This window comes from Cyanistes caeruleus, chromosome 6, assembly GCF_971803275.1.
Source record: "Cyanistes caeruleus chromosome 6, bCyaCae1.hap1.1, whole genome shotgun sequence".
Classification (NCBI taxonomy): Eukaryota; Metazoa; Chordata; class Aves; order Passeriformes; family Paridae; genus Cyanistes; species Cyanistes caeruleus.
The window spans coordinates 52,335,296-52,348,076 of NC_141706.1; the positions used below are offsets into that span (position 1 = coordinate 52,335,296).

General features: G+C 35.7%; 1 protein-coding gene across 4 annotated transcripts in view; it reads right to left on the reverse strand.

Annotated features, from left to right (window-relative positions):
• The window catches only part of TTC7B (tetratricopeptide repeat domain 7B), a 121,614-nt gene that overhangs the window by 64,035 nt on the left and 44,798 nt on the right, over positions 1–12,781 (reverse strand). For all 4 annotated transcript variants that reach the window (XM_086893019.1, XM_086893017.1, XM_086893020.1 and 1 more), the window contains 3 exons: positions 10,947–11,119; positions 7,661–7,724; positions 2,951–3,088 (listed from right to left, as the gene is read on the reverse strand). In XM_086893019.1, the coding sequence (XP_086749145.1) occupies positions 2,951–3,088; positions 7,661–7,724; positions 10,947–11,119 (375 nt within the window). The remainder of the gene's footprint in view (positions 1–2,950; positions 3,089–7,660; positions 7,725–10,946; positions 11,120–12,781) is intronic.

The window sequence follows — 12,781 nt, forward strand, 5'->3', positions numbered from 1 at the left end:
ATTTACTATGCTTGTTTAAATACTCCTGCTGGTACTGTATTATGTAGTCTGAAAGAAGGAATGATGAATACCACTGAAGATACCATCTGTAAAAAGAAGGAGATAAGTCTTGAGAGAAAAGGAAAATTGTACACACTCTCTTCCTAAGTTGTAAGTACTTAATACGCAGTGGTACCACAAGCATTTGCAAGTACCATTTAAAAGGAGGGGTGATATATAAAGATTCATCTTGAAGTATTATTTCTATTTGTAAAAATTTTAATTTCACACTCCATATTCTGTTGAGATTTTAAGTGAACTAACTGAATGCCAAAAGGAAATTCATTATTAATACACTGGGATTAAAAAATGAAATTAGCATTATATGCTTATTTTGAATGTTTCGTACCTGCTGTTGTCAATAAGAATTATTTTATTTTACTAGGTTAAATTTAACTAATCTGACCAGTTCTATATAGTAGAAAGGTAAAACACTTTCCTGGAATAAACTGATAAATTTAGGAATTAATTTTCTAGTCTGCATGGTCCAATTACATGAAGCAGCTTTCTGCTCTGACAGCTACAGGGTATACGCTGAACCATAAAAACATGAATTATTTTTCCCATACAAACTCGGCCTTAACATTACAGAAAGCCCTATCAGGTGTGCAGTGTGTTTCCACGCTACACCAGAATCTGAAGCAAAGCACAGCACTGAAGAGGAAACAAAACAGAAGTGCATTATCTGCTACATGTAAGTAATGTATGCTAGAATTTATCCTACTACACAATGTCCAGTATCAAAACTATTACGTAATAGAATTTTCATTAATTATTGTAAAGAAATTATTTTATGATTTTACATGATTTAGAAATACTTTCTAATATTGCTGCCAAAGGTTCATTGTCAAATTGCATGTGTAGTAAGTTAATTAAATGTCTTCTATGAAAAGTAAGATAGAATTTATTTTTTTATTGGACTTTTCATAAGTGGAAACAAAAAGAACACAGAAAGAAACAACTTATGTGTGATTGCTTCTTTTATTTTAGATACTTGACAGAGATGGCTCACTGTACTGCAAAAAACATAAAATTTATTTTCTATAACTTGCTCAATTAAAAATGAATTACCAATTCTAACTGCAGAAAATGTGGTTTCAGAAATTGCTACTTCAGGGTTTTATAATTTTGCAATTATAAGGGCACAGGACACAACCGTAAATTATCCTGAAAGGCTTGAGTTTGAACATGCTAATATCTACCATTCCTTTTTTACCTAACTTCAAGTTCTATTTACTTGGCCCTGCTCAGTAAGAAAAGTGACATGTGGTTTTTCTTTTCTTTGTAAGACGACAAAACTGGCCCTTAGTGTTTGCTGGGGTGAGGGATAAATGGATGGATATTTGTGACCTTTGCAAGAACACGAACACCTCTTACACTGGGTTCTTCTGAACAAAGTCACAACAAGGAATTTCAAAGACCTACAGATTTCTAACAAGAAATACACAACAAGCAGTAGTCACCAGACACGCTGGAAGTTAATGTTCAGGATAATCGCAACTGACTTAACCACTTGAAAACACATTCAGCACAATCCCTCTCCCACAGAAAATGCCATTGTTGATATCACCTTGTAAATAATCACAAATCACTATATGAACAGGCTATGTCAAGCACTTAACTGAATTTGGTTGTTTATCACTATGGTCTCCCAAAAACTGTATGCTTGAAGTTAGGGAGCTGAAAGATGAAATTAGGAAAATGTAGGAAAATTTCTGGTCTGAAAGACATCTCTTCTAGTAGGATACTTACAAGCTCAGTATTATACATCCTACAAAGCTTAAAAACAAACTTGGTTACAATCAGAGTACGTTTATTTAGGATAGAATTTAGGACAGAATTGACAATACAAAATTCCTTCATCGAGTTGAAGATGCCCTAAGAAATTGAAAGCCCATTATATACAAACTTGATAGAAACATGAACCCTTTTCACTTAACGTGAATGTGAACAAGAACGTGACTTGGCATTAGAACAGTTTAACAAGGATGAGACAGATTTTTGATCATTTAATATTCTTATGTAACAACCAACTACTTCTGTAAGCAATCAGCTATAGCAAAACCAGAAGGCAGCAATAAGATATTGGAACTGGTGGGTGAATACCATTTCCATAGTTAGAATAATTTCCCAATTTCTGATTTAATCTACAACAACTCCACTACAGCAATCAAAATCAGCTCAAAGAGAATGAAGCCCTAAAAAATTAAATGCCTATTATATAACTGAACAGAATGTTTTAACATTTCTGAATATGTGTTTATTGTAATACTTCAAATTATAAAAGTTACTGACTATCAGCAGCAGAATTTGAGGGCAGATATCCTCTACTCATTAAACTGTAAGAGATTCTTAAAGTCTATGTTTTCCTTATGTTTTTCTGTGCTTTGGATGACAAAGATAAGAGGAAATGAGATGTTCTAATAATTTACTGATAAGATCCTGCTGCAGCTGTGTATCTAGAATATCTGTATGCTAAAGTAAGTATTGTTTATTGTATATCAGATCTTCATAAGATGATTTTTTTCATATTCAGGATATATGCTTCATGTATATATTACAAATACATTTTAATTATTCTGTAATGAAAGTATTTTTCATTGTGGAATTGTTTTCTTTTTTTAAAAAAGAAAATTTCAAAAGAATATACATACAATTTTGTTGGAATATTACTACAAAGATGCTAGACTAAAAGATGCTAGATTAAAACACACAAATGAACAAACAAAAAACCCTCATCTAAAAAAACCAAACCAACCAAACACTCCAAGTTGAAACTACCTCCTGTATTTATAAAGCAGTCAGAATAAGTGTCCTATATTTGTTTCAGCCCTTTCTTACTACCACAATTAACATGATTAACAGAAAACAGCAACAAGACACAGATGAATATTCACTGCAATCAACAAACCTCTGAAAGCATTTCATATTGGCCTCTTCTTCCCAAGGCTATTGTAAGTAAATCATAGACTACAGATGCACTTTGCAAACTGATGATGCGATCATTCTTGTGTTCTGGTATTCTGCTCAGTACAGCGTCACGGTTAGCCTGAAACACAACAAACAAAGAAACCAAGTCAACCACTATAATTCAAGCTATATTTTCACTCAAGAAACTACCATTCTACTCAATCTCATAGTCAGTAGTTGCTATAAGGGATACAAAGAGATCTGATACTAACTTACAGATAGAAAGAATTACCAATTTTATATGTTAGTGGCAAGATTGATGTTTCTGCATGGACCTATTTTTAATTACTTCATTCTAATTCCATGATCTAAGTAATGCATTTAAAATTATTGATGAGTTCTCAGAAAAAAAAAAAAAAAGGTATATTTTCAATATAATGGATATTCATCTATGAAAATTTCTTTTTATTTTTTGTGTGCTAGTAAAACATATTAAAAGGATCTTCAAATCCTCTATTCCATCTTTCATAAAATAAGGCAATCAATTCCTTTTCACAGCATTATGACACTATCATCTCACTTGGGAATGGTAACATGCCCAGAATAACCCACAATCACCTTCAGGAGTTACTACCGAGAAGTGAAAACTGATCCTGGTTCTGGGCACAGCTTTGGAACCAGGCTGTGTTTGCAACAAGGGTTTGTACTTTCAAACGTGTTTCGTGAAAGGTACATGGCAAACCTAATTCCTTAAGTAAAGTGTTCCTTTTGGGAAGGAAGAAAGCTGAGCTAAAAATGGATTCAATGAATTGACCGTGTTCACAGAGAAATCATGTTCAAGAGAAAAGAACAAAATTCAGGTCTCAGAGTAGTTAGTACCTCACTGAACTACCCAGTGCTTCTCCCACTTTACCATAAGCCTCTGAAAACACATTATCTTGCTATGCCATATATTTCTAGTTTTCTTGGTGTTTAATATTCCTGTTGGTACAAATGCTAGTATATCTGGTAGTCTGCAATCAGCAAAGATACTTCTCTCTCCTTATCCCCCTCCTTATTTTTAATTTCACAGGGCATGGCCCCCTTAGTACATTTACTTAAAAACACTAAATTTTAATAGGAAGCTAATTTTCCCCTCTTTCAGATGTAAAAAATGGCATACAATAAGAGATAATAAATTTTTTCTCCAGTTTAACAGGGTAACATTTTAAGCTCTGAACAAATTCAGTACTTCTTTAAAAGAATAATTAAATCTTTCAGAATAATTAAATCTTGAAAATTTTTCAAAGAGATACATGGAGTGTAAAATACACAGACATCTCAGGAACTATCAACTGAATAATCCACACTTTCATTTGAAACAACCCCACACATGCACATACATACACCCCTAGACAGATATTTTGCTTTCTTTTGATCAAGAAGTCCTTGGCTTTTACTTTTTACACTGCATAAATATTTAGTGAACTTCAAGAAATTATTTTTAACTCCACCTCTAATCACTATTTGACTCAGCTCCTTGCAAGTTTTGAACAAGCTGTGAACTAGCACTTCTTGTGAAACAGTGGTTGACAATGCCAATGCACAAGGATGTCTCTTAATTATTATAGATATCTTGTGTGTTTGATCAATCATTTTCTTGATAATTATAGAACAGAAAGTACGTAGGAACTTAAGTGCTCAGTATTTCAGAGCTGCCATGGCCTCAGACACTCTAAGGTGACAGTTAAACTGCAATGTGTCATCTGGCCACACTTACACACTTCGAGCCTGTAACACAGTTGAGCAGTGTAAATCAGTGCAGCCTCAGAGGAAGGAAGGATCTGTTCAGACATTTTTCCACTGGTTAAGAATCTCACACAAAGCTGAGCCCAGGAGGTGGTGATCAGTGACACAAAGTCTAGTTGGAAGCCAGTAACTAGCAGTGTGTCCCAGAGATTGACACCGAGCCTGATCCCAAGCATGCTTTTCTGAATTGATATGCCAAAGGGCTGTGCTGCCATCCAGAGGGACCTCAACAGGCTGCTAGGATGAGCTGACAGGAACCTTCAGCAAAATCCTGCACCTGGGAGAGAACAAACCCAGGCACCATACATGGGTGCTCCCCAGCTCAAAGGCAGCTTGACAGCACTTGGCAGTCCTGGTGAACACCTGAGGCGAGCAGGAGCCAGCAAGGTGCCGAAGCTGGAAAAAAGGCTATCGATAGCCAAGGCAGCATCTGCAGGAGTGTTGCCAGCAGGTTGAGGGCAGTGAACCTTCCCCTCTGGCTCAGTACTGGTGAGGCCACACCTATGGTACTGGATCCAGTTCTGGACTCTCTAGTACAAGAGACATGGAGCTACCAGAGAGAAACCAAGAAGTATAGGACTCTGTAGTATTAGGATGACACCAGAGTATCTCTTTTATGAGGAAAGGCTGAGAGAGCTGTGACTCCTCAGCCTGGAAAAGACAATGCTCAGGGGGGAAGCCTTATCAGATATCTGAAGGGATATACAAGGAAGGAGCAGGCCCCTGCCAGTGGTGTCCAGTGACAGGACTAGAGGCAATGGGCATGAACTGAAACACTGCAGGTCCCCTCTGAAGATCAGGAACCTTTTTTTTTTGCTGTGAGGGTTAATGAGCAGTGGCACAGGCTGCTAAGGAAGTGGAATCTCTCTCCTTAGAGATACTCAAAAGATGTCTGGACAGAAATGCAGCCTGCTTCAGATGGCCCCACGTGAGCAAGGGGGCTGGACAAAATGACCTCCAGAAGTCCCTTCCAAATATAATCATTCTGTGATTCTGTTACCACAACTCACCTGACAAGCAGCAACACATACATGCACTGTTAACATAGAACCACAGGATGGTTTGGGTTGGAAGGGATCTTTTAAAGATCATCCCGTCATGGGCAGGGACCTGTTCCACCAGACCAGGTTGCTCAGAGCCCTGTCCAACCTGGCCTTGATTGGGGTGTTTTCTTACTAATTCACAGACAGCGCAAGTAAGGGATCATACTACTTTAACACAGTAGTATAGCAAAACACCAACTGTTAGTCTTCCCTATGTGTTATTTCTTCCCCAAATACTGGTTCCAGAATCATAAATCACTTACTATTTCACAACTACTACACCTAGAAAGTTAGCATGCACTGAAGCTGAAATAACAGGTCCCAACTCTCAGAAAAGTAAGTTTGTAATTATGAATATTTTTATGCTCAATCTTCCCCTTTACCCCCTCCAAAAGTAATTTGAACAAATTACTTAGCCAAAGTAAGTCAATCATGTCAAAGACTTTATACTCCCCCGAAACAAACTCTTTTGCCTGAAATAATCTGCAATAATTACTGTAAAAAAAATAAAATTGAAAGCTTGCTAAAGGTATATGCTCTACAGTGACAGCATTTGATATAATTAGGCAGATCTGATTCACAAAGGAAAAGCTGTAAGTAACCTGAAATGACACTTAACAAGGCAGTACTTTTAATTTGGTTTTTGGCTTCTTAATGATGATATGAAAGGAACTACACATGCAAACACAGCAATCAGTAGCCAGATCTTGCAGAACTGGGACTGCTTTCACTTCACAGCAAGACCACAGTTCCCATCAGAATTCTCTACATCTTCACTGCTGCTCAGACACATTATACAGACACAGGCAGCACCTCTCAGTGGAAAGTATATACTGCAGCAAAACCAACATAAGATACGTGGAAATGTTTCCTCAGCCGATTTTTCAGTACTACAAGAATCAGAATCCAGACAGAATTCCCAGATTCTGGCACAAATATTGCAAGGCAAATCACTAGGAAGCAGGTAGCCCTACAATGTAAGTATCTGCCACTTTAAAACAGTTAAACTAGCACAATGTTCACTAAAATGTTCTGATCCTATTTAACTGTAAAGAAACAGAAATTATGCCAAAACATGTAAGCATTTGAATCACCTCTAGAACTTAAAAGACTACATCTCATTGATGTGCAGTGAGACAGGCAGCATGATGCCTGAGACTGTTACAAAAACAGCAAAAGCTCCAGCATTTCATTTTGTCTGAGAACATAAAACTGACATGGTATGAGAATGTATGTGACAGTTGATTGATAACTAGCAGAAAACATGGAAGGTTGTTAAAGGGTACAAGGAGACCACTGAAAGGAATCATTTATTGAGGAAATGGGGACATTTAAAAATAATCCAGTAGCAAAGAATGAATGTCAGTATCATCAAAAATCATTTACAAATTTGAGTAACTGAAGTTTAATGTATAATGGAACTTTTGTATATTCACATTACTTATGTAATGTATACTGTATTTTTTGATGATGTTTATTATGCTCTTCTAGTAGTTTTTGATTTGCTTTTTACAACAAAAATAACTTAGATGTTGTGTCTGTTTGAACAGCACAGTGGTTCATACTGATATTTGATGCCGAATGAAGGACCTGGATTGCTCACTTGCCTATGGCTGGAAGAAGGCTAGGCACAGCCAGACCAAAGGAGAAAAACTCCCTAACACTTGCAGACCTTATCTCAATGGCTCAGAAGAACAAAAACTTGAAATAACTGCCTGCCACCCTAAAAGAAAATGAAAGACAAGAAAAAGGTATGGGGGAAAAAAGAAGTCCTATTTTAATTTAAAAAAAATAAAAAAAAACCAAAACAAGAAAACAAACACAAAAAACAAGGAAAGCACACACGTTCAACAAATGCATATTCACTGTATTTTACCTACCATAGATTCACTAATAAGCAGCAACAGTAAGGCTTCTTCTGTATTTTCTTGAGGACAGAAGATGCTGTTCAAAATGAGAATTTAATTATTTAAGCAGAACACATTACTTTTATGAGTAGTTCACACATACATATTAAAAGCACTGTAAAAACTGGAAAATGTCCAAAAAAGAAAACAGAAAGTAACTTGCATAGAAAAATCAATTGGTTAAAATGCATTTCTTTGCAATGCTTTATATTTGCATTTCAGAAAAGTTGGCTGAACATAATAAAAGAACAAAACTACCACAGCTGTCAAAGTTAAACTCATTCAAATATCCCAAAATTGAACATAATTTGACAACTGTAAACACTAAACCCATAGTTTAACTAGCCTCTTACTGCTAGGCTGTCTGAGCTGAATTTACATCACTGATTCAATTGCTGGCAAGAGGAAACTCTCACACGAGAGCAGGAGAACTTTCGTATTTTAGGCAATATGTGGAGAAATACTTCTATCAGTCTTTCATGAGATATGCTTGAGAATTTTTTCATGATGCATTCAATAGCTATTAATATTTTTTAATACATCCATGACAATCTCTAACCGTTTGCCATAACCACTCTTAGTTCCAAGTAGTAGAATTATTTGCTTGTAATGAAGTACACTTCCTTCTAACTTAATGTTGATTGTTTGCACAGGACTAGTTTTCAAACTTTACTGATTTCTCTAAATACTGGATGCTTTCTGAACACTCTTCTATGCTGGTGGACTGGTACTGACAAGAATTCATTCATCCATTCTCATAAACACAAAAAAATCCTCCAAATCAGTGACTGTGTTTTATCTCTTCAGAATTCTTCCTCTAAGCTATTTCGGAATTAGCACAAGTACTATTTCCTGTTAATTCAGTCCATTAGTTCCACAATTACCTATTTAAATGTAGAAAATAATTTGTTATTGTTAATTATCAATTCCTATGGTCCCATGGGTATTTAAACTGCAATACATTATAGATAGGAAACGAAACTCATCTGACATGAAGACGTCTTTTAAGGTTTTTTTTAAAGCACTAGAAATATAAGCAGTAATTAAATGTCTGAAAGAAAATAGAAACTAAAAGACATCTGAATGCCAGGCAGTTTGAAAGCAACATTGTGAGTGTATTGTGGTGATATACAACAGCTAAGACCCTAGGGCAGCTGTTCTGTTGTTGTATTTTTATTTTTTTAATCAATGCAACTGCTCACCAGATTTTTAAGAGTATTCTAAATCTTAAAATACATTTTTATTATTACATAACAAAGAAATTTCAAAAAACAGTCATGAATAAGAACCACCCACGATAAGGAATGAGGAGTGATGAGGAAGCATCAGAGTGCTCCTTATTTAACAATCCATTCCTCTATGCAGAACTTAACAACCTGGAAGAAGATTTAACTTGACCAACTGACAATGGAACCCAGAAAGCAGAATAATTACTGGAAAATGCTGCTGGAGAAATTAATCTCTCAGACAAAGAAGGGATGCTGCCCCAAAGAGAACTACTAAAAAGTCATTTATCAAAACAAAAGCAAACATTATTTGCTCTTGCAATTTCAAACATATTTTTGTAGGTATGTTGATGTTTGTCTCAAACAAGATCCCTTCCATGCATAAATTAGTGAAAAATTTCTTTGACTTGACTAACCAAAAAGCTCAGTTAAGCTGACTGAATTCAGACATTTTCTGTTTCTCCTGATAAATGAAGGCACATGAGTAATTTCATTGCAATAGGGCAGAAGAGGCAACTGAAAGCATAAAATGGCTATCAACCAAAGGTAAACCATGAAAGTTATGATCAGCTGAAGAACTGGTTAAAGAAAACTGAAGAGGCAATAACACAGAGATCAAAAAAATCATAAATGCTATTAGCTAAATTATATCCATAATCCTCATAAGAACACAATGCAGTTATCTAATGTCAGGCAGCATAAAAAAAATCAGTGCATTGCAGACTCAGAGTTGGTGGTCAGAAGAATACCTAGGAAGAAATTTCCTAGATATCATTGTCTTTGATACTTGCTTTCAGTCACTGCTGGAGATGAGATACTTAGCTGGACATATTTTATGTGGTATAGTATTAACCAGTCTGACATGATGAAAGGTGTTAATTATATGCTATGTTGAAATTGTGGAACTCCTCACCTGCACGTGCCAAGAACAAGAGAACTAAACTGAACAAAGTTCACTTCCACATTTGCAGGAAGCGTGTTGCTATGAAGGATGAGTTGAGAATAGAGAACATAAGTTTGAAAGGGTGAGTCTGAGAAACCTGCTACATCTATTCTGGACGCAGGAAGGAGAATTGCTAGAAGTCTTTGAAGATAAAGGCCACTCTACTTAATAATAGTAAAGGCAGCATAATTATGTGGGCTTGATGTTGTGTAAAAGATTCAGTAATGGAACTCTGCAATAAATACAGCTAAACAACTCAAATAGTGTCATGTTGCAGGCATTTATGCTACAATATAAACAACCCTAAAACAAAACATCCCTCCATTATGTAAGTAGGGCTACTTCTATAATCAAGATATTAACTTCCAAGAAAAATTACAAATTCAAGGGAATGGTTATCTATATTTAACACTAACTCTAATAGTGATTAGTTTGGAAAAAAAAAGTTACATTTTCAAGAAGGAAGAAACATACCATAGCTACTCTAGAATTCACCATGAGATATACCAGGAAAAAAAAACCCCAAAAAGTATCACTTACCTGATTCAGTAAAGATTAAAACTGAACAAAAAAGTGGCATCAAAAAGAAATGCCAAAACTGATCTAAGATGGTTAGCTAATAGGTAGTTGCCTTGAGAAATAAACTAGCTTTGAAACTACTGGATAAATTTCTATATATGTTTTGTTTTTCATAAAGCTTCCTGGACCAGCTTGAATCTTCATATTGTTTCATCTTTCTATGATAAAGCAGAATAGATGTCTAGAAGCAGCACACAACTTCTAAAATGTGCAATATGATTTGCTACCCAGTTCATGTTTTCTTTTGTATCCCACATACAATAAGAGATATTGAGTCTATCACATACACCAGGATAGAAAAAAAATTCTACAACTGAGAACAAAAGATCTAATGCATACAGTTCAAACTTCGACTCAGAAAAGCACAGGTTCCCTAGTTCTCCTCAGGAAATCTACCTACCTACACATTGCCAAATTCCTTCTACATTTTCAAAAATGTAAACTAAATTACCCAGTGCACTGGGTAACAACTGTAATTATAGAAACAAAAGAGGTAGAAACTCTGCCATACTTTTCTCCAGTGTAAACCCGTGGTCTTCTACTGAGCTCATAATTCTTAGTATTTGAACCTTTTTGACGTGGATCATCAAGGGGTGATTGGTGAGGAGGATCTTCCAGTGGATTCCAGTAACTCTGTTCACACATACCTCGTAACAAAATTTCTGCAAGTTGCCTTGCTATTGTCTGTAAAAGCAAAAGATAAATATTTTCCCTAGAAATGCTGAATCCAAACTCTCAGAAAAATGCTCAGAATTTTTCTAATGAAGACTACTTACACAGAATATATTTTTTTATTCTACAACATCCAAAAAACCAGGCATGATGCTGTTTAAAAGGTAAAAGTACCCAGTTCAGTTCTCTAAACACAAAGAAAAATAATGACAATAACAAACAATTTTTCAGTTTTATCAGTTAAATCCAGATAGTTAAGTATAAACAACCCAGCTGCTGCTCCTAAGATAAGCAATAACCTAAGATGCTCAATAACCTGTACTGGAGCAGTTGTCGAAACTGCAGCCTGCAAAGAGAACCATGATGAAAAACAGGATGATATTCCCTGAAGGAACTGCAGCCCAAGGGAGGGACCCCGTTCTGGAGCAGGGGAAAAATGTGAGCAGTAAGGAGGAGCTGAGAGGAACTCAGCACAGCCCTCCACCCCTCATGCACCACTCAGGTAGGGAGGGCAGGTAAAAGAGTCAGAAGTCAAAGACTGAAGTCAAACCCGAGAAAATGGGGTGGAAGGAAGGTGTTTCAGTTTTTGTTTCTCCCCATCCCACTCTCCTTTAAGTGACAATAAATTAAGTTAATTTCTTCCAAGAAGATCATATTTTGCCTGTGACAGTAACTGGTAAGCAAACTCCCTGCCTTTATCTTGGACCTGTCTCAGACCTTTTTTATCTTATTCCCTCCCCATCTGTTAAGGAAGAAGAGTTTGAGGGCAGCTGGGTGAGCATCTGGCAGCCAAACAAGATCAATCCACCACAGACATTTATGGTCTGTGGGCTGAATGGGGCTTCTGACAACTTGTACTTGAAGGTGCTGGTGTTAGCTACTGATAAAACTCAGCAAGAGTGAAACAAGATTGAAAATCAGCATGAAAAGGTTTATTTTAACCAACTATTATTGTCACCATATATTTAACTGTAGAAATACATAAATATTATTTAATTAAATAATATAATTTAAAGCTTTTGAGTCATCCTATAATCCATAACTATCAGGGTAATCTCCAATTAATGTTTCACACACTTGCATAGACCCAACTACATATCATGATGATGAAAACTCCAAGATTTTCAACCAGATGTAAATTTGCATCATAATTGACAGCATTTCCCAGTACCATTTCCCAAAAATAGATGTGTAATGTTTAAGTCACAGACAGCACCATATAATCTGCATCTTCCACCTTAACTCCTATACCATAAGAGGCTTAACTCCTATACCATAAGAGGCCCTTCATCTTTTCTATTAAAATTTGCAATATTATCCCTCTCCATTAAAAGTCTATTATTAAATAATTTTAATATATTTACTAGGAATCAGTTATTGAATGAATTGAGAAATCACTTACCTTCCTTACTAACAGTTTGGAAGTTTTAAAGGCCCAGTATTACGAAACTAATCTAGGATATTTCGAAAATAATTACATGGCAGTAAAAGATATAAGCCTCTACTTTTTTTTATATAAAAGATTCAAGCTTCTGACAATGTAAGTAACAAATCTTCATGATTTTGCTTTTATGGATTTCCTTTAAGAGGCTTTATAACTTGATAGCCTTCAACTTTATAGAAACCACACAAAAACTATGCACTCTGTTCTCACCCCTACAACATTACAAAAAG